Source organism: Macrobrachium nipponense, chromosome 22, assembly GCF_015104395.2.
Source record: "Macrobrachium nipponense isolate FS-2020 chromosome 22, ASM1510439v2, whole genome shotgun sequence".
Lineage (NCBI taxonomy): Eukaryota > Metazoa > Arthropoda > Malacostraca > Decapoda > Palaemonidae > Macrobrachium > Macrobrachium nipponense.
In genome coordinates, this window is record NC_087213.1 from 55,079,152 (window position 1) to 55,104,151 (window position 25,000).

Sequence of the window (25,000 nt, forward strand, 5' to 3'; positions counted from 1 at the left end):
TGAATTATAATTATCATTCCGTTTTGATCTCATTTTTTGTGCTCTCTCTCTCTCTCTCTCTCTCTCTCTCTCTCTCCAAAAAATAAAGAAAAAACTTCAAGTCTCTCTTCATGACCGAACCACCGACCAAGTATTGTGACAAACCAATGCTGACCACCTCCCTCTCCTCCTCCCTCCTCCTCCTTCTTCTTCTTCTTTCTTTCTTCTTCTTTCTTCCAACATTTACAACATACGTTAACCGTACTCACTACGAGAATCGTCACAGTAGCTTCCATTGTTTTTTTATTTTTTTCCTTTTTCTTTTTTTTATATTTTTCCATTTACATTCAACTTTCATATTACGTTGCGAATTAGATACAGTCCTGACAATCCTACGTTCTGGTAATTTGTCATAATGTAACCGTTACTCGTAAGAGAGATGAGAGAAGAGAGAGAGAGAGAGAGAGGGGGGGGGTTGGAGGGGAGCGGGCCCAGCGGCAACCGCAGCAGCAGCTAGCTATGAGATTCAGCTCTCTCTCTCTCTCTCCTCTCTCTCTCTCTCTCTCTCTCTCTCTCTCTCTCTCTCTGCCTACAGAGCCTTAGGGGGCCAACAAAAGGCTTGCCTAATTAATTTATAATGATGCAATCTTTTAATTAACGAGGCGGGCCACAGAGGCTAAAGGCTCATTGACTATGCTCGACGAACAAATAAACTCTGACTGCCTTGTAGGTGCCTCGCCTTCACTGAACTCTGCTCTCTCTCTCTCTCTCTCTCTCTCTCTCTCTCTCTCTCTCTCTCTCTCTCTCGTTTCGTCGTGGTACATACTTGAAATGTTTCCAGGTTTTCAGATGATAAAGTTGCAGAAGTACTTGGGAGTCTCTCTCTCTCTCTCTCTCTCTCTCTCTCTCTCTCTCTCTCTCTCTCTCTCTCTCTCTCTCTCATTACGATGAAATGTCATTTCCCAGACCGCAGATCTCTAGTCATTGGAAGAGGATTCTTGGTTCTAAGGGAGTCATGGGATCCGAATCATTGTTCTGGTAGAGTTATTGGAGCCAGTTGGAGCAGGATTCATTGGAGCAGGATTCATTGGAGCAATGTCATTCTTCAGGGGACTCACTGGAGCTAGAGTCATTGGAGGCGTTTAATCACTCATAAATTTTGGTATCAGGTTAACCATTCTTTCTAAGACTGTCTGTAAGAATACTTCGACCAAATCAATCAATCTTCCTCCATGCGTGGGGTTGATTAACCTCCATGTGTGCGGTAATGTATCTGCGGGGTTAATATCCATCTATGTGTGGGGTAATGTATCCGCGGGGTTAATTTCCATCCATGTGCGTGGGGTAATGCGTTCGTGGGGTAAATTTCCATCCATGCCTTAGGTTAATTTCCATCCATGCCTTGGGTAATCCATCTGTGTGGTTTCCATCCATGCATGGGGTTATTTCCATCTGTCTGTGGGATTAATTTCTATCCATCTGTGGGGTTAATTTCCATCCATCTGTGGGGTTAATTTTCATCCATCTGTGGGGTTAATTTTAATCCATGCGTGGGGTTATTTTCTATCCATACTTGGTAATCCATCCGTGCGGCTCATTACCTTCCATCCGTGGGGGTTAATTATCATCCATCCGTTGGGTTAATTACCATCCATCCGTGGTGGTTAATTACCATCCATCCGTGGCGGTCTATCCGTGACGGTTAATTACCATCCATGCGTGGGGTTAATTTCCTTCCATCCATGAAGTTATTTCCATCCATGTGTGGTGTTGATTTTCATCCATGCATGGGGTTAATTACCATCCATCCGTGGCGGTTCATTCTCGTCGCCCAAACTGCAGATCCGCGGGGAGGTGACCCAGTGGAAAGTTCAAATAAGGGTCGCTTGGTCCCGTGGAAGGTTTCGTGCGCCCGGGGCCAGATTCAATAAATCCGCTCGAAGTAGTTATGACTAGAGAATGGTTTCATTAAGCGGTATCTGGCATTGATTAGAAGCTGCTGCTCCAACGAACGGTTGGCGCCGTCTCAAATTCCACGAAGCTTACCGAGGCGTTTGGAACTGGAAACGGCGAGTATTGTTATCATTAATTGTTGTTGTTGTTTAGAACAGTCTCATAAACACACGAGTCTCTAAAAATGCCGGAGAAACCCATTATCATGTCAGTGTAAAATGGTGTTTAAAATACGTATATATTTTTAATGTATATTTACACTAGACATCATTGTGGATTTTTTCATTTAATTAAAAAAATAACGAAAATTAAGTTCTAGGCATCACAACTTTCTTCGGAGACTTGAAATAACAGGTCGCGAGTTTGAGCTCAATATGATCCTGTGTTTTTTTTATCTCTTATTTATTATTTTTTTTAATGGCTGACACTTACAAGATCAAACTCGGATTCTGCACCATTTCTTTGGAAGTTGGAAGTTCAAGCCAGCCAGCTAGCGGCCCCTTTTGGGGGCCTTGTTCCATATGAATAGGGTTCATCTTCTGAGACAATAAATTCTTGAAGTATCGGGTGATCCCCATTCTCTTATTAGAGGATTTGAAGCGTATTTGCAATCCATTCATTAATTCGGTTCGTGAAAAGGACCACCTCAGGCTGTAGCTGAAGACAAAAGTTGTCACTGACTCCACTGGTGTTCGAAAAGAAGTCTTAATGTACCTCCGTTCATATTCTCTTTCTTCCATCTTACTTTCCACCCTCTCTCAAGAATTGATTCATCGTGCAACTGCTCCGAGGTTTTCCTCCTGTTACATCTTTCCAGCCTTTCTTCTCACAATTTAATTTTCAACGCTTGGCCTGTGGCCTAAATTCTATATTCTATCCTATGGATGACAGTGTGATTGTTATACTTTGGCAGGGCGATAGGTATGTAAAGAGTTGTAGATGTATCCTTGAAAGGAGCGAAGTAAGTACGATTATATCCACAAATACTCAGGTCACGACGTCTTAGAATTTTATACAAAATTCTTCGCTGTTATGTTGGGCGAATTGAAGGCAGGCAGGAACTTCTGTAGCTTTTTTGAAGTTCGCTCGATTACCGGGGGCAGGAAGAGTCTACAACGCCGACGATAGCTGATATCGACGAAGTTGTGCATATATATATTTTTCTTGTTTATTTATCTTTTATTTATTTTATGACTAAAATTCTTAAGGCTTCATAATCAAGTTAGCTAACTGAGAATTGAAGGTGGACAAATTATATTATTATCATTAACCAACCAAAAACTTCTTTCAGTTTTCTTCTGAAGATTGAAAAAGAAACCCACAAAATCACTGTGTATAACCTGTTTACTTATAAGTATTTACATTGTTGAGTAAAATAAAATGTAAATACTTATAAGTAAACACGTTATACACAGTGATTATGTGGGTTTTCCTTTTTCAATTATTATTATTAGTATTATTATTATATTATTATTATTATTATTATTTATTTATTTTATTATTATTATTACCTCATCCCTCCCTTGTCCCGTCTTTTCTGTGGCATCGTCTCTCAGTTCGTCTTCTTGTAATTCGTTGCCGTGTGTCATTTCCCTTTCCAATTCCTCTCTTTCTGTTGGGGAGAGCCAGTTCTTTTTCTTTATGTTCCTTACTTAGTCTGCCAGCCTCTGCTCTGTTGGGGGGGGGGGGGTGGGGGTGTTATTCCTCTCTAAAAAAATCCTCCAGATGTTGACCAACCTTCTTCTATATCCTCTCTCCGTCGGGTTGCTTGTGATGTAGCATCTCCAAATTTCCTTATTTTCTTCTCTTGTCCATATCTTCCTCTGGTTTGCTTCTGTGGCTCCAGTCTCTGTGGTTGTTGGTTACTGTCGTGGTGGTCAATTGCTGGATGACGACCTCCAAGTACCTGACCGTCTTCCCCTTCAATTGGGCTGAATACCTGGCTACCGGACGAAGCTCCTCTATTGCCAGAGGTTCCATTTACGTCGTTGTCGTTTAATCCTTCATATTTAACCCATAGCTGGACCCTACCCCATCAGGAATAGGTACTCATTTATAGCTGAGTAGACGGAGGAAATTATGGTAAAGATCCTTTCCCAAGGAATCAACGCCGAGGAGAGTGGTCACCCATCCAATGACTGACCAGCCCCAATGTTGCTTAACAGTCAATTGACGGCCTAACCCACTCTGCCACGGCGCCACATTTATTATTATGATGATGATGATGATGATGATGATGATGATGATGATGATGGTGGTGGTGGTGGTGGTGGTGGTGGTGGTGATGGAACAAACCCACCACAGGAGCCACTAACTAGAAATTCAAACTTCCAAGGAATATTTTGACGTTCATTAGAAAGGAGGTAAGATAAGAGAGGGTCACGGGAAATACAGAAAGAAGAGATCATCTCACTCACTGAATTTATCTCATATGTCACTTATTATTTCTTACTGATAATATACGAACGTATACACATCCTTGAATGTGATGAACTTGTCTACAAATGTATACGAGTGTATTGTTTGTATGTGTATAAAATTTATTAAACTTAAGTTTGTGTTTGTCTGTGTTTTTGTGCCTTTTTTCAGTGTTGTGATGGAGTTTTTCCGTATCTCCTTTTGGTGTAGTGATTTCCAGTTTTAGAATAGCTGGAAAAATACCTGGAATATCTCAGTTTTTATTTCCTCCACTCATTCTTCAGTTTCTCCTGTCTCTCCCTTCGCTTCCCCTGCCTCTTCATCATCATCTTCTCTTTCTTTCCTTAATCTAACCTCCCCATCCCTTTCCTACCTCCTCCCCCTTTTCCTATCCCCCCCCCCCCACCATGTACATTTATGTTGAGCACAGAGCTTTTGATATCGTCTGGGCACTTGAACCGAGGTCGGCGTCTCTCTCTCTCTCTCTCTCTCTCTCTCTCTCTCTCTCTCTCTCTCTCTCTCTCTCTCTCTCTCTCTCTCTCCTTGCTGCCTTCCTTCCCTCCTTCCCAGGACGTGGGTTAATTAAGTAATATAGAGCCCGGTCTTTAATGAATCGCAAATATTGGCTAATTTCTGTTGCCTGCTCTCTCTTGAACTTGTAGTGTTTAACAGCTTTAATTAAGCAATTACCTCCTAATTAATTGGCGGTTGAAGGGTCTTAATTATTCAGGTGAGTTTACCTTGGCGTTGAGTGTTATACTCTCGCTCGCTGCTCGGTGGTGGCGCTCTCCTCTCCGAGAGAGAGAGAGAGAGAGAGAGAGAGAGAGAGAGAGCATATATCCGTGGTAGGAAAAATAGCTGGGTTCCGATGCTAGTCGGGGATATGTGCGTTCGTGCGTTTGGGCTCCCTGTGTGTTACGTATTTTAAGTTTCACCATCTTTTTATAGTGGAGATTATGATTCTCCTTTTTTTAATTTTTTGTTTCGTGAGAGAGAGAGACTTCAGATTCTGACTTCGCGTTCGCCTTGTTGGCTAATAGGGCTGCCCCCCTCAGTGTCGCTCCTTATCTCAAAGGGGGTTGGGTAGGAGGTTGGTTTCAAATGGGGCCCGGGGGGGGGGGGGTATCGATTTTACCCTCACACTCGTCCCTTCTCTTTTATCCGGATTTGGGACCGGTGTGGATTGACACTCAGTCGGGAAAAAAATGGTTTTATTTTATGTTTTTAACATTTTGTGTTGTCAAGTCTAAATACTGTCAGAGATAATTCAGCTTCAACCTTCATCAGTTGTGATTATGACAATTGTTAGTTTTTTTTATTATTAGTGTTTCTGGATTGCTAAAGTTGAATATGTATCGTTAGGTAAAACGGCTGGATTTTGGAGTTAAACAGCCGTATATGTATATATGTATGTGTATACATATCTCTCACGTCTGTCCTTATACGTTTCTTTCCGTCAGACATAACGGCTGATAATCACTCTTATTTAGTTCTCGACAAACAAATACCTTTAGGTATTAACCATATGTCAGCCCAACGAACCTCCTCATTCCTGACATCCATATATATATTCAGCAGACCAATGCCTTCCCTGTCATGGCTGGCAGCCTCACTTCCATTTACAAAAAAGTGTGACTGATTCTCTCTCTCTCTCTCTCTCTCTCTCTCTCTCTTTTGTAAGGTATTTAAAGACAGGTGCATCAACACTTGTAAATCTGTATATGCGTAGAACCCTCGACGTAGGTCTACTAGATATGCATACAACCAGACCCTTTGTGTCGGTTTGAACTCTTGCATGCGTTGTTTCTTTTTACGGCACCTCTGTTCCTATTCTCCTCCTCCTTCCCTCTTCCTTTCTACCCTCTCCTACCAATCGATTCATAGTGCAGCTCCGAGGCTTTCCTCCTGTTACACTTTACGAACCTTTTTTAGCTCGCAATTGCTGTTTTGAGCGCTGAATGACCTCAATAGGCCCCAGCGCTTGGCTTTGGGCCTAAATCCAGGCGTTTTGCATCCCAATGCCAGAGAAATAAGTGCTGTTAGTTGATTGTGTAGAGTGACGGAAAGGTTTGAGAATGTTCAGGAAAAAAAATAGCTGACGTAGGTGAGGTGGGTCACTCGCTGTTCGGGAGAGAGGTCAGTAGTGGTCTGGCCATGGATGGGGAATATGGAGGGCGTCTGGGATTAGTGATGTTAGGGCAAGGCCTTATTTTTTATTTTTTTATTTACCATATGCACAAGAAAGTTCCAAGCCTTTGGTAATTCTCTCTCTCTCTCTCTCTCTCTCCTCTCTCTCTCTCTCTCTCTCTCTCTCTCTCTCAAAAGAGATAGAGAAAGGTTTTTAATCTAGTTTAGCGCTCTCTCTTTAAAAAAAAAACATGTTTTCAATCTTAGTTTAGCTCTCTCTCTCTCTCTCTCTCTCTCTCTCTCTCTCTCTCTCTCTCTCTCTAAAAAAAAAAATTGAGAAATGTTTTAAAACTAGTTTAGCTGTCTCTCTCAAAAGATTGGGAAGTGTTATTAAACGGTAGTTTAGCGCTCTCTCTCTCTCTCTCTCTCTCTCTCTCTCTCTCTCTGTAATGTCAGTAATTTGACATCTGGCAGCATTTCCGTGAAACGTCAAGTAGTCCCCCTGTACGGTATTGAAGCTCCGTTATCTAATTCCTTTGTACGAGACGCGATTGAAACCGGTCAGGATTCTCACGCACGTTGAGAAACTCGTCGTCAGACTTGTTTCGGATTTTTTTTTTTTTTTTTTTTATTGCTAGACTGCGTTCGTTTCTTGCTGGGCCAAAATACAGGTTAGTGTGATTATTAGACAATCTCTCTCTCTCTCTCAAGAGACAGAAATGTCTTAAACACTGCTATCTCTCTCTCTCTCTCTCACACACACACACACACTAGTGATAGAGAAATGTGTTTAAGCACTGCAGTTTAGCTCTCTCTCTCTCTCTCTCTCTCTCTCTCTCTCTCTCTCTCTCTCTCTCTCTCCCCTTCCTAAAAAACACCGGTCGGGCGGCTGGTACTAGCAACCTCAGCAGCAGAAGAGAGGTTGTGTGTATTAACTATTCATGTCAGCAATCATATTAATTGGAATCTCCTTTTCAAGCTCCCTCTCCCTCTCCCTCTCTCTCTTCCTCCGTTCGCCCAACAGGCCGAAAGCCGAAGCCGATCTCTCAATATATATATCGCAGCCGTTCCTCATCCTCCCCCCCCTTCCCCCCCCCCCCCCACCCCCCAGTTGCTGCAGTCTGTTCGAAAGTGCGGTGATTTGATGATGTGTAGCTGGGAGGGAGGAAAATAAAACGCGCTCACTCTTAAAACATCTGCGCCGCGCGGATATATTAGTTTTGGCTCGCCCCCCCCCCCCCCCCCCCCCCCCCCCCCGCCCCCCCCCCTACCCCCCTACCTCTTTTTTTTAATATAACGTGTTTGCCGGAGAAAGCGATATTTCTCTCTCTCTCTCTCTCTCTCTCTCTCTCTCTCTCTCTCTCTCTCATTCCAACGTCCGTATTCGCTCGTACGTATGTATTCGGTATCGCGATCTGATAGAATTGGCCGTATTTTATTTGACTCGATAGGATGGTTATTTATACAATGATAATACCCGTTGATATCGTAGATTATATTAGGCAAGATTATACTACTATTATACTACAGATAATAGTAGTATAATCGGAAATGGAAACCGAACAGTTTCGCGAAAGCTTTCTGTAGGTACAGACGTATCTTTAAATCTATGTACATGAATATACTCCACTTCAGATATTACTCATTTTAATATCCCAGGTTGTGCGCTCTTGCGCTGAGATACGCTACTGATGTTGATGGTCCGAGTTGGTTTTGATTGTCACTATGGTATGGCGTCTTCTCCTCCCCCCTCCCCCACAGAAAAAGAGGGAGCGTACAGCTAAATTATTATTATGATATTGAAAGTCCTTGAGAAAATATGAACACCGGAAAATTGCCCTTAATGAACAGTTGACAATTCCCTGCGAGGGTAAAGAAAACAAATTCAATTTCGTCAAAGCAGACGCGGCGCCCCGGTTTTTTATACATAAAGATCTGTGTAGACTGTTAATTAATAAATCTGACGTCTTCTCAACGTGCACTGCACGTCAGTCAGTCGGCGTCGTGTCTCCCTGAGATTTCATCTAGAAATGGAAAGACGCCGGACATCATTATTCAAGTTAGACAAGAAATTGCAAGGTGATCATTTTCCAGTGTTTAAAAAGTCCCATCGCTCTCCTCTTCCTCCTCCTCCTTGCCAAGAAATTGAAAGGCGATTATTTTCCGGTTGTTGTTTTTTTTTTAAATCGCCTCGCTCTCCTCCTCCTCCTCCTCTCTCTTTTTATTTTTCAAAATCCTGCTGAAACCTCCACTTACTAATTTACGAATAACGCGACGCGAGAGAAATCCGTCAGTAGGGAAGAAGGACTAGTATAAGATCGCGAGGTTCAGCAATAGCGGTAATTGTATTCGTATCGTTCATTCGTATTTGAGGGGAAACAGCTTCGTTGTCCCGGGGTTAGGTAGCAGCAGCAGCAGCACCGCCAGCAGGTACAGGTGGTACAGGTACGGCACAGGTACAGGTACAGGTAGGTAGGTAAGGGAGCCGTGGTACAGCATGCATATTTCAGGGAGTAATCTGTGTTATGTGTGTTGGCGGGAGGACGGGGCAAACACGCCCAGCGCAGCATTCATCCACCAAATGCCTGGGTCAACACACCGCTTCCCCCCCCCCCCTCCCTCTTCAGAATCCCCCCCTCCCCCCTCTCTGTCTCTCTCTCTCTCTGTTTGTCAGTCGTTCTCTTTATGTCGAATGCTTTTGAATTTTAATCTCTCTCTCTCTTTGTCAATCGTTCTCTCTCTATGTCGCTCTTTCTGTCTCTCTCTGTTTGTCAGTCGTTCTCTCTTTATGTCGAATGCTTTAGAATTTTAATCTCTCTGTCTCTCTCATTGTCTCGCGTTCCCTCCAGACTCCAGATACACGTATGAAGATTTTTCTTCTTTTTCTCGAAGTTCAACGAAGCGTATTAAAAGTTTTAAAAAGGCTGCGGAAGACGCCGGTGTTGACGAGCAGCACAAATACCATCAACTCCTCCTTGTGAGTAGAGGAGGAGATGCAAGAATACTACGGACCTCAGGAGGAGGGGCAACTTTTATTATTATATCGCCCTGAAGACGTCACCTTTCAGTGGCGCCCCCCCTCCCCAGCAAACCTTAAATCTCAGAACGCGAGCAGTAGATTTTTTTTTTAATGTGAAACTCGTCACCCCGTAGAGTGCCATCAGTGCACCCCATGTGGTGCACTGTAGGATGCATCAAGGTTCTTTGCAGCGTCCCTTCGGCCCCCTAGCTGCAACCCGTTTTCAGTCATTTTACTGTGCCTCCGTTCATAGTCTCTTACTTAGCATACTTTCCACCTTCTCCTAACAATTGAATCCTAGTGCGACCGCTTTGAGGTTTTCCTCCTGTTACGCCTTTCAAACCTTTTTATCGTGAATTCCTCCTTCATCGCGGAATGACCCACTTCTTGACCTTTGGCCTGAACTAGATATTTTATTCTATAAGACCATGATACTCTTCCTGGGAATACACATATAACACACGTGTGCATACTTGCACCGAAAGTAGCTTAGGTTTCAATTTTGAAAATCTCAGAGGTTCCTCCGAATGTCAAGGGTATAATACTGCAGAGGACTTCCTCTCCCGCGCATTGTCCCCCCCCCCCCCACACCCTACCCCCGCCCTAGCCCCCCGTCCCCAACCTCCTTTCTCTTACTTGTCTCCTCAGCGCCGTGTTTGTTTATGAAAAACTAGACCGTAGCTACTTTTGTCTCTCGTCTCCGGAGTCTCTTTTTTTGAATAGATTCCACCTGGCTCTTAATTGTCTACTTGTCTTTATGTTTAGCCTACTACTTTAGAGCCTTGAAAGCCGAATGGGTAAAAGCAAGAGCTGAAAACGAAATAATAAAGTTGTAGAGGACTGGGAATTAAAAAAAAAAAAAAGTGAATCTATGGCGGCTACGTATTAAGGACATTTTTCCTATCTTCTCATTCGCGTGTGCAGGCTCTCACGCCAGCTTCCATACGCATGAAGTTCGAATACACGGCAATATTTATGAATTCGTACGTAAAAATCAAGTACTTGTATGCAAACAGTACCTATATATACTACTTCTTAACAAACCACAATTTTCAACGTCACATTCTGATACATAGTGATTGATTAATCTCTTTGAGAATTTGCTTGACAAGTTGCCTCATGGAGGTGTCTCCCTGACGAATGTTTTCGGGTCTTGAAGGATATATAACCCAGCAGTTTGGCGACGTGGGTTGCGTAGGTATATACATGGCAGAATGCTTTTACATTGTAGTGACGTTTTTCGAAACTTGTTTTCACTCGTAATCGTCGATTACTTCAGTCATTTTTCGTTGCTTGGCAAGTCATATTCCATAAAAGGATCTTATGATTTATAAAAGATATTGAATTGGTTTGGTCGTCATTCGGCTGGCTCTCTCTCTCTCTCTCTCATTGTTTTCTTGTCGAGAGGCATTCGGTTCTTTCAGCCCCAACTTTTATCATCCAACCACCGTCTGTTGGCGCTCCAGCCAGAGAAGGGTGAACGTTGTTTACCCTGCCCTCAAGTCGACGATTAAAACAACGCGTGTATACAGTGGGAGTACACTAAACTTCTAATAAATAAGCCTTCGAATCAATGGAGCGTGTAAACGACACGCCGGCAATTCTGACAAAGCCCCGAAGTTCGTACCTCTTGTGGGGGGGGGGGGGGGGGGGTCATCAGCATGGGAAACTTGGCTTATACTACAAGGGGACGATTTAAGTGCTCTCGGTACATCGATCGTATTGACTCTCTCTGTTAATTATACGCTCTTCTGAGTGCTTTTGTAAGTGCATTTGAATCCTTTCTGTCGCGCGAGAGAACCCATTTTTACCTTTCAAAGTTAAGTCTGGTTTGTAACTCTTTCACGAGAGAGAGAGAGAGAGAGAATTTTCTTGCTCGCAGGTGGTGGGCGAGTTATGTATTGCAAAAGTAAATTTTAATAACCACAAAGCAACCGTAGGTCTTGAGAAATAATTCTTGGGGACATGTAAGGGATGAAATATTGTATTCTCAAATGTAATCGGGTATCCTGTGTCTGCATTATGTGTATTTACTTGTAAAGGATAATTATTGCAACTCATATGTATGTGGTTAAGGCATTTGTGATAAAAGAAAAAGAATGGAACCTTATATGGATGTTCTTACTGCATTTTGGCAAAACTATCGTTTTAGAAGTAAAATGAAAATGCTACAATTATATATGAATTTGATTGCAGAATGTTTTTATGACATTCATATACTGTACTGTTTATTGTTTTGAGATTGTTGGTGTTGGTATAATAAAATGAAAGAAATTATAGCTTTGGGCCCATTTAAAAAGTTTTTGTAATGTGTATGACAAGACTTAAACCGTTTGCATTGTCATCATCTTGTGGCAACAGAGTAACCTTAAGGGTCATGTGCCTGTTTATATTGACCTTACATATCTTTTCTCGTGACTCCCAAGTGAATGTTCCATTATGTCGTCAATTGCTTTTTATTCTTTCATTGTTTCCAAAGTGCTTGTGAATTAGCACCATATCCCTATGTAGTAATGTACTAATGGTTAAGCTGAGTGCATTGAGTAGACCGACACCTCCCCTTTCAATTATCGTCAGACAGTTCCCACGACTCAGAATTGATCTTGCCACTTATATGAATTCTTTTACCCCTTTTATCCTGAACCCCCCCCCCCCCTTTTTTTTTTCCATTCATACTGTGCGAATATAACTTTACAAATGAACATTGAAATGTCTAGCAGAAAAGCCATTCAAATAAGAACCATTATATTTTCATATTACGTTATGTGCAAAGTGCTCCGATCAATTTGCCTTTCTTTTTTTTTTATTTCCTTAAGTGCTCATATTAGCTTTATTGTTCCTTTTATACATTAGACCCTCCTTTCCACCCTAATTGGTCAGGTCAGTGGCTTTTGCCTTTATTTTAGACCCTCCCCCCCTTCCCCCATTTCTGCTTCCCTTCCTCTGTTATCATTTTGTTTTTATTCATCTTCACTACTCTCCTTACCCACGCTTGCTTTTTCTTATGCAGAGGAGAGGGCATCTGTAAAGCAGACAGTTTGGAGAAGTACAGTTATTTGCTAGGAAGTGGGAATTTGCTGTTATTTTAAACTATTTTACTCTACCCTTAAGAATATTTTTTCATCATCAAAATACAAATGTAACTTAAATGTATTTCTAAATGAAATTTGTCATCATCAAAATACAAATGTAACTTGAATGTATTTCTAATTGAAATTCATGAAAATTCAGTACTAGTCTGAGGTTTTCCTCCAGGCAAGTCCTGTGTGGTGGTAATTCTCTAGAATATGGGGAACATTTATGCAAAAGCTGTATTGATGTTAGATGTCGTGAATCTCATTGGTCAGACTTATGTACCTATATACATTCTAGTAACTTCCTAAGAACAACTATGAGCTTTTACTCTGCTGAAAGCAAAGTTTAAATTTAATGTAATCCAAGGTAAATATCAGAAAGCCAGATGACTCCCCCCAGTGACTACATCCTCCTCTAGTTTAAAAGTTTTTGTTATGTATACGTGGACTATTTAAAGGCAGCATTGACCTATGTGAACCAGAATGTCATAATAATCACAAGTAACTCGCCTCATTTCTAAGAGTGATGAAAAATACATACTGGGGTGAAATTTTTGTGGATATGAAATTTCGGTACAGTAACCATAAAACCAGTTAATAAAAATAAGGCATCAATTAATTTTAATTCCTTGTATATTTTATTACATTCAAGGCTTATACAGTATTACAAGCGCTTCAGTGGCATGGTTGGTATTGTCTTAGCTTGCCACTTCGGCGGCCGCGAGCTCGATTCTTGGGCATTCCACTGAGGGGTCAGAGATGTGTATTTCTGGTGATAGAAGTTCACTTTCAACGTGGTTCGGAAGTCACATAAAGCCGTTGGTCCTGTTGCTGAATGAGCACTGGTTCCATGCAATGTAAAAACACCATACAAATAATTCAGTATTACAATGAAAATGTTTTAATTGGCCAGATTTTCAATTCCCAATCAACCAGTCATTGTATGTTGTGCAATGGGCCATTCTAATAACCTGTTTTGTCGTCATTTGTAAGAGAAAACCTGATTATGTCCTATTGTGTATTTCATTTATATATATATATACTGTATTTATATTTTCAGGAAAGGGTGGCCCTCACGAATGCTTGGTGTGCGGCACCCAGTTGGAACATTTCGGTCAATCCCGTCCTGTGGGTCCTGGGCAAGCAGCCCAGTATGGCCTGTCAGAATCCCATCTCCCTGCCAATCCTCGCGTTTGCACAAACTGCAGATGTCGACACTTAAGAAGGAGGGCACAGTAAGTTTATTTGCTAATTTTGTAAATAAGTATCCTTATTATCATCACTCACTGAAGTAAGTTTATTTTAAACCAGCAAAGAACTCTTAACACTCTATTTAATAATGTAACATAATAATAATCTTTGTTGATGTTGCAGGTGCCCTATACCAACTTGTCCATCTCACAAGTGGAGAGGGAAGCGTTTGCGTCCCTTACCCTCTAGATGGGCTGACTTGCCGGCTGAAATCAAGGATCCCATCATCAGGGAGTTCCGTAAGTTGTACATGCTTTGGCTTTTTCCAATTTGGAAGGTGCTAGTGGTTAAAATGCCTGTACTATGAGTATCTCTTACAGTTTTCTCCAAGTGAAATCTTGTTAGTTTGGTAGAAGTTGGCTAGAGGTGAGGAAAGAAATTATAAACTGTTAGTAGTTACTGTAGGTTTTTTTTTTTTTAACTTATCAGGCATTAACTTGTAAATGCGCTATACACTGGTTGTTATTAAAATTACACAGATACTGTCTATGGTGCTTAAGTGGATGGATCAGTGAGGGTTTGTGTTCATGATCTTGTTTTAAGGTTAAAAATTTTCTTCTTACAGAAATTCCTCCTGATGTAACTAAATGCTGTTCAGCTTGTCACAATCGAATCATGCGCAAGCTGGGACCAGAGGCAGAGGAACCTGTAGATCCTTCTAGGTGGTCAGAAGAAGATGTGGATGCATTAAGATCAGCCCTGAGAGAGGTATGTTGCTGTTGCTTGAGAAGACCCACTTTTCAAGGGTTTCTGAGAAGAATTTTAACAGTGGCTTAGAGGGAAAAGTTTGAGATGACCCAGTAAAATTTTTCATAATTAGGTAGCAGTGAGAAAAAAAAAATTAATTTATCCATTAGCAAAAAATTGTCAGCACCCTAAGTTCATTCATGACACATCCAACTTCTATGAAGTTTTCTATTCTTCAACAAATGCTTGAATGTACATAGTGTAAAATGTTGAATGCTAATCATTAGCATCAAGACATGAATGCTATGGAAATTATTTGATAACAAAATTATGCCATTTCATGGCAGTATGGGGAGTACAGTCGTTGTTGTGCAAGAAAGTGATAGTCTCCAACTTCTCTTCATGTCCAGTTTTGAAAGCTTGGAAAAGGAGTAACAATGTATTGTATTAGTTTAAAGGTTTGAATCATATACTATGAGTTTAAGACTCAGCATCATTTCATGCTTAAGAGTAACATGAGCACACAAATCTATAGTGTCCAAAAGTGTAGCTTTTTGGCCTGCGGTAGTTTTACATTTTGTAAAGAGAGAATTTTGCAGTCAGTAGAAACTTTAGTTCTGGATTCTGAGTGTGTTGCATTTATTATTAGTCTGATTGCAAACATACAGAGCAGAGAAAATTTTTTAGTTAATACAGTAATTTTATGTGAATATCATTGCAAAAATGGTAGTCATTAAAAGATAATGACTATTAAGAACTTAACCCAGTCCATTGTATGAAAGCTATCGTGCAGGGTAACACAGGATAACTCAATGCTTGGTAATGTCAGTTCAAGTATGTACATGATTTAGGTATAATATTAAATAAATAACCACTATTAGGTTAGTGATATTATTATGTAGTAATGGTAATTGTTTTGAACCAAAATAGGTTGGATGCCACTGGTCAAGAGTTGCGGAACGACTTCCCAACAAAACTGAAGGACAGTGCAAAAGTTTTTACTTCAACTTTAAGAAGAAATACAAGTATGATGAAATTGTGGCAGAGTATCGGAAATCTAGAGGTAAGTGACTGCTAGTACAACTCATTTTTCTGTTGTGGTAATTGAAAAATAAGGAATGAAAATGAGTGAGTTAATAATATTTGTACAAAGAACTAATCATGTAATGTAAAGGAAATGGCATGTCCATTGTCACAGCTACTAAAGAGTAAGGTGTTAAATTTATATATATATATATATTTTTTTCATAATTTCAGGCAAGGGAGATGGTCCTCCCACTGTGACTGACGAAGAAGAGAGTGGGTCATCAACGTCAAGCTGTGATGAAGGCGGAACCGTACCTCCGCCACCTGCAACCCAAGACTCTGCCTCTGACACAACATCTGCACCATCTCCTGGTCCAGCAATACATCATAATAATATTGATGGTAATGCTATAGTATACCTTTCATACTCAGATGGGGAGGAGTTACATGTTATTAGTTTATATCATGAGTTGCTAATTGTCTTTTTTGGGGGGAACAAGTGGTGTTCATTTCTTCATTAGTCTGGAAAACATAAATTTTTTAATTCAGAGGGAGACACTAAACAATTGTTATCATAGGTATTTTAGCCAGACAACCAAGTCAAAATGCTTGATTCAGGAGGTTAGTCAGGAAAAAGCTCTAATGGCCACAAATACCGTATATGCATATGAGTTGAGTTGAGTTGGAGTGTAATATAGAATTTAGGCCAAGCACTGGGACCTGTAAGGTCATTCAGCGCTGAAATGGGAATTGACAGTGAAAGGTTTGAAAGGCATAAAAGGAGGGAAACCTCACAATTGCACTATGAATCAAGTGTTAGGAGTGGGTGGAAAGTAGGATGGAAGAAAGAATATGAAAGGAGGTATAGTAAAAGGAATGAAAGTGGTTGCAGCTACTGGCCAAAGGCATGCTGCAAAGAACCTTAAGTAATGCCTACAGTGCACCGCATGATGGCACAACCCCCCTATGGGGTATATACTACATTAGAGAAAAGAGGAAGAAAGAGGGTAGGGCTCACTGGTTCCATGCAACGTAAAAGCACCATACAAACAAACAAACAGTCAACATAATGAATATTGTAGGAACGAGTAAAATAAGCATTTCGAACAACTGACACTTTTAAGATCTAAAAAGAGACTAGAAGGATAATGTACTTGTGGGATCCCTTTTTAAACTCTGGATCATTAGCTATTTGTGTACAATTTTTGCTTTTCATCGCAGCACTACATACAGTATGTCCCAGTAGGAAAATAATTCACAGTAGTTGCTTTTGCCAAATACTATGTATAGTAAAATTTAATCTTGAAAGAGTCAAGGGCTAAATTGAACCTTCAATTTTTGTCTACATGTATATTACTAAAAAATCTTGTTAAATGGAACCAATTACAGCATCCCTTTGACCCATAGCTGCATTGCCTCCTGTTTTTACTTGCCATTTTCGAATAGATAATTAGAGCCAGCCTTATGAATCGGTGGTTTCATTGAACTAAGCTATAACAATACTTCAGTTGTTAAGTTGTTAGTTTTGGAGCTTTGTATTGTATGCCAATGCTAACCAAAATTTCTTTTACAGAAAAGAGGGAGGCTGAGAATACTGAGGGTGGTATGAAGGAACCATTACCCCGCCACCCACCACCCCCTGCTAGTGTAAAAGAAGATTATGACAGTTCAGCAACTGCAAGTGCTGATGAAGGTCAGAGTTGTGTTGGCCGGGATTCTCCACCTGAGGTGCAGCACTTGCCTAACCCAAACGAGAGACCGCCTCAACCAATCCCAAGTACCATTGGAGGAAAGACCCCTCCGCCTCCTGTGTCTCGGCCAAGTTCCAAAGGGACAGAGAATCCTTGTGCAGGGTCAGCTAATGTTAGAGATTTAATTTTTGATACAATAGAAAGAACACTTGAGAAAACAGATGAGAAACCTCAGAATAAGGGGATGCCAACTATCAGTAATATTCTGAGGTCATCTTATGTACAACGGCCTGCACCTGTGCCACCTCCCCCACCCCCTGTAGGGCAAGAGTTCCATCGCAACCAAATGCCAAGATTTAATGATCCTAGAGACGGGCTTCCTCATAATGATAATAATCCCTTTGATTCACAAGACGGTCAGTGTGAAGGTCTCGACCTGACTGTTCGTAAGCGTGATAGATCTCCTCCTCAACCACCAGCTCATCAGTCTCTCCCAGTTCACCATCAGCCAGCTCAACCTCCTCAGCAGTCTCATCCACCTTCTCGACCGACATCCTCGCCTCGTGAAATCCCAACGGTCCGAGGAGGAGCAGAAGTGACAATCACGAGTAAAGAACCTCCCCAACCTCCACCTCGTGCACATGCTAACACTAGCTATAGTAAACCACCTCATGAACCCTGGGGTTTCCCAGATCCACGAAATAAATCTCCTGCCTTCATACCAGATTCCAGAGCTTTATCTCATCATCAGCCTCCTACTTTGACGAGTGTGTCTGGTGGTCCTTCACCTCTTGCATACACACATGTTAGGCCACCACACACTCACTCCTCCAAAATGAAAATGGCTCCCCCTCCACCTCTAACCAGTGTACGCAGTCAGCATCCTCCACCACAGCCAGTAAACACGTCTATATCTACACCACCACGAATTCCTATGAAGATCGATAAGCAGGTCCCTCCTACTCATGTAGGGTCCATAACTCATGGTACTCCTGTCAATCCACCAGGATCCATTGTGTCGGTGCCTCTGTCGCAGGCGGGACGTTTTGATATGATGCCCAAACCAGGTATAGGAAAAGAAGGTGGCTCCATTACTCAAGGCACTCCTATGCATCCTGATCAGAAACGCTCTGTAGCTGTGACAAGTATATATAAAGATGGTTGTCCACCATTTGAAGCACGGGCTGGAAGTGGAGTCGAGATCATTCCAAGACCAGCGTTGCCATCACAGTATGAACGTGAACATATTTACAGAGGACCTCGGCCACCTATATCCTCTGCACCGTCTTCTACGCCTTATTATTCAAGTTATGCATATACTCGCCCTGCATACCCAGAGCCCCAGATTAGTTCTCGTCAAATCATTGCCCATGATTATCAGATGTCTCAGCAGATGATTAATAGAAGAGGAGTTGAAAAAGAATCCAGAGTATCTCCCAGAGCAAGAGACCACAGTCCACAACAAGATCCGCGTGACCATCGTACAACAGTTGGTACAACAGTAGGTCGAATTATAGACAATTCTACAAGAAGTATTGATCCAAGAGGATTGGACATAAGACAGATAGAATTGTCACGTATAGATAGTAGGACTGTTGATCCTAGATTGGATCACAGAGGTGGTTTAGATCCACGCGTAGTTGAACGTATAAATCCGTCAACAGATCCAAGATTTTATGGAGCAAGTGGGCCCCATGGTTCCTATCAACCTCCATCACAATCATCAGCTTATTCACAGGAGAGAGTATCGAGGCCGCCATCATCTCCAGCCTCAGGACGTGATCCTACTCCTACTTCTCCAAATAGTGACATGGCACAATCGCCGAATGATTTTAGATCTCCAGGAGTGTCTACTCCAACGCCACCTAGAGTAGGAGTCATTCAGCGTCATCCCACGAGCAAGCCACCCTCACATTTAGCACCTCCAACAAGTGCTTCGCCACGTACAGATGACAGATATTCACCAAGACACTCTCGCGGAGGTTCTGATACTTTCAATGAATTTGTCAACATAGCTGTTGCTCAGCCAGGTTATCCCTCTGCACCTCATGAAAGTAGAAGAGAAGGCAGGCCTAAGGTACCTCATGATACACCTCAGCCAGAAGGATTAGAAAAGCAGTTGACCGATTCTATGAGAATTAGGACTGCAGCTATGGATGGTAGGTTACCACATCCTGATGATCGTCGGTACTATGATCCCAGAAAAAAACTACCCGATGTCGATAATGATGCTCCACAAGGTGGTTTTGTTACTTGTTATGTGAGAGACCGAAAACCTTCTCCATCTCCAACAGGTAATAGTAATAATCGAAATTCAAGTGAAACCCTTACAGCAGCCAATTTAATTGATGCTATTATAACTCACACAATAAATCATACTAGTGCAGATAGTGGTGGGGGACCAAATGATCAGCGTCCTTCCAGAAGACACGGCGAAACAGGATCACACATGGAAATTGATAAACGTGTTAGATCTCCAGCCACTGCCCCAGTGAAAGAAAAAGAAGTAGTCATGGTTGATGATAGTCCAGATACCAGACCACCTCCTAATCCTTTAAATCATAAAGATGGGGTAGGTTCCTCTCTCCATTCAGCTCCCCATCATCAAGGTTCTCAGCCAAAGTCAATGCATGCTCACATGGATCAAATCATACATAGAGAGTATGCCTTGGGTGATGGACGGAAGATGGAAGCACCACCTCACATGCCTTATGCACGAACATTGCCGTCATCGTCGTCGTCCTTAGAAATTTTGAGGACTGATGGCCGACCATATGTTAGTTCTGGAGGGCCGCCAGCTGTAACTGTGTCACAGGTTGGAAACTATGAGCCTTGGAAAAGGGGAGCTGAAAAAGATGGAAAAGATAGAATAGATTCACATTCCCCTCACCGCCCACCACCATCTTCACAATCTGGAGGTCATCATATTCCTGCTCAACATTTAGCACCAGATGAAAGACAGATCGTAAGAATAAAGCAACCGTCACCCGTGTCGCCAAGACCTGACCATAAGAGGAGAACGCCGCCCTCTGCACAAGCAACAAGCTTTCCTGTGGAGACAAATTCTCCGCCATCTTCGTCTGCACCACCATTATCTGCCGATCCAAATCATACAGATTCTAATAATCAGTGGAGTCAGTACCCAAAAAGACCATATCAGCAGAAGGAGGTATTTGATTATGTGAAAAATAAAATTGCTGAAGTAATGAGAACTGAAATTCAGGAGGGAGACAAGCGTTCAGTTGACGACAGTAGACACACACAACCTGGTTTGCAAGTTTCTCAGTTACAGCATCAGCAGCAACTACCTCCTCAGCACTCTGTATCTCAGCAAAATGCACACTATGATATGGAAGATCCTTTAAAAAAAAGAGCAAGGTTAGAAATTAGTGATCGTCCTCCATCCCGTCCACGGTCCACTGGAGGGGACATGATAAAGGAAAGACGGGAAGATGCACCCACACGAGATGACGTTGCGGATTCCCCTCAGTCAGGTGAAATGGTCATAGACGAGTCGCCTCGTGACTCCCACCCTCCAACGTCAAAATCAGGGGACATGGGAGGGGGGAAAATGAGTTCAAAGGGGGAACCTAGTGACCGGTCGGGTTATCCCCCAGTAAGTGCTAGTAGCCCATATTCTTACAGTTACCCTGGGTTTCGTGGACATGGGGGTCCAGGTTTAGGGGGCCCTGGGGTTCCTCCCTCTACCACTTCATCTACTACTAGTAGTAATTCCAGTGGTGGACGTCCACTCCAGGGATATGAACCTCATGTGGAACCTGTAAGTGATGAAGACTGAACCCCAGATTGGACTACTGCCGTGATAAGTGTTATCTGTGATCTGTTTTGTGGACTAGTGTTGTCGCGCCGCACTCTGGTGTACAAAGCTACCCCCATATGTATGTGTATATATGAGTATGTAGGTGGTTTGTGTCAATACTCAGGCTCTGGGTGTGAGGCTGCCTCCTTCCTAGAGGCCAGTGTTAGTATTCTGCTGCCCACGTCTATCTCACTGTTACCCAGACATGCTGCCACACTCTTACCGCTCTTGTCATCCACTCTTGTCAGGTATTTATCAGCCATATTGTGGTCACCTTCTTGTCATCTTCACTACTATTTGCTGTTCATTAAATCTTTCTCTTTGTAGCAAACATCGCAGCCTTTCCTCGCACCCCCATTAGCCACAGAAGTGCAGCATCTGTGGATAGTGGTAACAGCAGTGCCCACACAGACCATCATCAAGAACAAAGCTAAGGTAGGGACAGCACCCACCCGCTGCTATATTAAGAAAGTTCATTCCAAAAGCCCCCGCTGGCTGGCCTGGCTGGGCGGTGGCGTGGGGTAGTCCGCATTGTACAGAGACCTTCCACTTGTTGAGGGCAGCGGTGGGATGGATGAGTCACGTGACTGTCTCCTACTCACTGCTGCCCAACTCTCACATCATTAAATGTCAGAAAAAATGTTATTTTTGTTGATTAAAGATGCTCAAAACTTCTGTTAGAGTTATTTTCCCTTATAGTGATTTATGTAGTATTTATTTGCCAATTTATCTGTTCACTTGATGAAAATCTAATTAGTAAGTGATTTCTCATAAGGTATAAATGTTATGGACTAAACTGAGGGGTCGGTTTAAAGTGGAATTCTTTCACTAAAGATATATTTAGTTAGGAAGGTATTTACAGATTATATATAATACAATAATTTAGCTCTCAGTATACTAGAGTAGAGTTCAACAAAATTAGGGAGGTCTGTCAACTCTTAATTATTGTAAGCACGTAACTAAACTCTTTAAACTCCAAAGGGCTAGGCTGTACAACACATTAATTTAAATAACTACACTCAGCAACATATAACAAAGAATGAGATGAATAAGCATGACAAAACTATAACCCCTCCCAATAACTTTTTAGCTGATGTTAAAATAATGACGATATGCTCAACTGAAACCATATTAGCACTTTGTAACTTGGACCCAAACTGTAGCTACATATTTGAAAATATGGAACTAAGCATTGCAATGAGGAAAACATCTTAACTGTTCAGGTAAAGCAACAAAAACCTGTACATGAATGCACGAGACTCGTCTTTAAAGATTTTATAACTTGGTCATAAATACCACACCTACTGTAAACGCGTAGTGAAAAACTACGGTACCTTGACTGCAGTGTGACAGTCCTTACAGCTGTGGCTCATGATAAATTGCTCTCCTCTCAACTAACTGCTGCTAAAAATAATCGGCAAAACATATCTTGAAGTGCAATGGACAAATGCCTGTTTATTGACAAAGTACATAAGTTGACTGGGAGAAAAAAAAAAAAAGTGAATGACAATTTTCAAGAGCAGTACCTGGTGTGGAAATATTTAAGTATGTACTAACAACAAATATTTGTTTTTTAGAACAACCATATGTAAAATACAGAAAACTACACATCACAGACAAGACCAAATTAATCACACCATGTAAAAGTCAATCTGTACTATTGTTATAATTTTGAAAAGTTAAACAGACCAATTTTACCCCCCAAGGGCTCATTCTTAATGAAATTAGATACATACTGTATTATTACAACTGCTAATCCTTAAAAAATTAATGGATAAAGTGTTGAAGATTCTGATAAAATTTCTTTTAACAATTTACATGCAGCTTTGTGTAAAGAATGCAATAAAGCACTAAAAAAATATTTTGTCAATCAGCAAATTAACTTTCTCAAGGTTTTACAATGCTTTAACTAATGAATAAGCAATTTTTTTATTGAAATCAAATCCTTCTGGTTAGCCCCACTCAAAGTTGAGAATCTTTGTTATTGCTATTGTATATTTAACCCACATCTTGACTTTCAAGCCAACTGTCCAATATATTTGCTCATAATTTTATTTTGTTCTTCACAAGCACTAAATGATGCTGATGAAACAGCAACACTCATCCATACCACACTTTCCTTTATATTAGCATTTAGCATAGCTGTAACATGTGAGAAAGTGTGTAGTGTATGTTCACAGGAAGACTCTTTATCATTCTATGGTGCTAATTGGCTGAAAATGCCCCTGCACCTGTCTTTATAGCCAGATTTTCATAGTCAAATCCTTGTTCTCTGTAGACTAGAACTTGCATACAAGTGATGCTTGCACCAAGAATGGTCTGACACTCCAAAGAGGCCTGAGATGACATCTTGGACTTCTTAAGAAAATTCTAGGATCTCCCATTCTTCCTCTTCTGTGTATGGGAGGGACAAGAGTCTCAAGAGACAGAAAGGATGACAAAGCATATGATGAAGAGAAAGGACACATTATGCTTGCAATCTGCTGACCAGAACTCCTAGTTTGCTCATCAGGAGGAAGAGGCACTTCAAATGGCTGTTTGCGCTTCCTGGAAGCGGCTGGAGACATGGGCTATGGACTTCACAGAAACACCATCATCAACAGGAAACACAACTACTGAAAATGGAGATGAGGCTTTTTCATTCTTCACATCCAAATTATCTTTTCTTTAAAAAAAAAAAAAGGCAGAAAGTGTGGGCTAAATTTTAGAAAGATAATCATAAGATGAAGTTTCATGAGATTTGGACAAATCCACTATTATTAGAGGGGGAGGAAACACTGCTGTGGTAACATCAACCCCAGACAAGTCATTAACTTCAGAGAATAAAGATTAATAAGATCTCTAAGGTGGGGATGAACTAACCCTCAACAAGAGAGAAGCACTCTTAGTAGGTGGAGTGATACTTCCCTAGGGATGCCGGCAAATGCATTTGTCTTTTCCTTTCCTCTTGCTAAAACTTTTCCACTGAGAAGAAGCCCAATCCCCTTCCTCACTTTTGGATGAACAGACACAGGTCTTACCTCAATGATGAGAAGAGAACCCTTGTAGGTCTACAGGTATAAGAGAAATGGAGCAATCCTATGGCCACCCAAGACCCTCACTTATGTTGCTCATATCTTATCCGCACGAGAAAAAGCTTGACAACACAACAAAAAAATAAAGCACAAGCTAAAAACAGAAAATATAAAACCAAAATGTTACACTGTTATGTTCATCCAATGAAAATGAGGCATCACACAACCTCCCACCTTGGTGGTCGTGAGTTCGATTCTCGGGCACTGAGGAGTGAGTGATGTGTATTTCTTGTGATAGAAGTTCACTCTCGATGTGGTTTGGAAGTCACATAGAGCCATTGGCCCTGTTGCTGAATAACCACTGGTTCCATGCAATGTAAAAACACCATACAAACAAACAAACACAACCTCACATGACAAAAAAATCAAAATGGATTTGGGGGTCATCTGTGAGGAAATGGAGTTTCCTCCACTCACTCACCAGAACTGCCAAATAGCTATCCTTGATACTAATCATCCTTCAACCATTCAACTCTGGAAGTGAAAGATATCCACCACTTTAAAAGGTGGTGGTTGGTAGGGAAACAGTTTATATTTAATACAAACTCAATGTATATAGTAGAAAACAAAGGACAATGTTTCCATCAAATAACAAATCAATTTTATATGAGTCAAGAAATGTCAGTCAACTATTTTAACACTGGTGACAACTGAACTTTCTATTTTCCTTTGTAAAGGTATTCCAGCCAACAATTCTGCTTTTCATTTCCAATGGATCCATAAAATACCTCATTACTTCTAGGGCCAATTACCTCATTATCTCTGAAGTAAAAGTTTAATTCAGATATTCTTCAGTTGAATATTCAGCATTAAATACCTTTCAAACCTCACAGTCATAATCTTGCTTCCAACTAATTACACAAGTTAATTTGCAAATAAAA

The 25,000-nt window shown here is 41.4% G+C and overlaps 2 protein-coding genes across 6 annotated transcripts in view; one reads left to right on the forward strand and one right to left on the reverse strand.

Moving 5' to 3' along the window:
* The window catches only part of LOC135198689 (uncharacterized), a 97,960-nt gene extending 76,242 nt beyond the window's left edge, over positions 1-21,718 (forward strand). For all 3 annotated transcript variants that reach the window (XM_064226516.1, XM_064226518.1, XM_064226517.1), the window contains exons 13-18: positions 13,631-13,805; positions 13,945-14,060; positions 14,387-14,529; positions 15,439-15,571; positions 15,766-15,936; positions 17,108-21,718. In XM_064226516.1, the coding sequence (XP_064082586.1) occupies positions 13,631-13,805; positions 13,945-14,060; positions 14,387-14,529; positions 15,439-15,571; positions 15,766-15,936; positions 17,108-21,024 (4,655 nt within the window). In that variant the 3' untranslated portion in view covers positions 21,025-21,718. The remainder of the gene's footprint in view (positions 1-13,630; positions 13,806-13,944; positions 14,061-14,386; positions 14,530-15,438; positions 15,572-15,765; positions 15,937-17,107) is intronic.
* The window catches only part of LOC135198691 (E3 ubiquitin-protein ligase TRAIP-like), a gene marked incomplete at its 5' end in the record, with an annotated part of 425,152 nt that continues 414,166 nt past the window's right edge, over positions 14,015-25,000 (reverse strand). Inside the window, 1 exon segment of one of the 3 annotated variants that reach the window (XM_064226523.1) lies at positions 14,015-14,181. In XM_064226523.1, the coding sequence (XP_064082593.1) occupies positions 14,123-14,181 (59 nt within the window). 3 annotated transcript variants of the gene reach the window in all.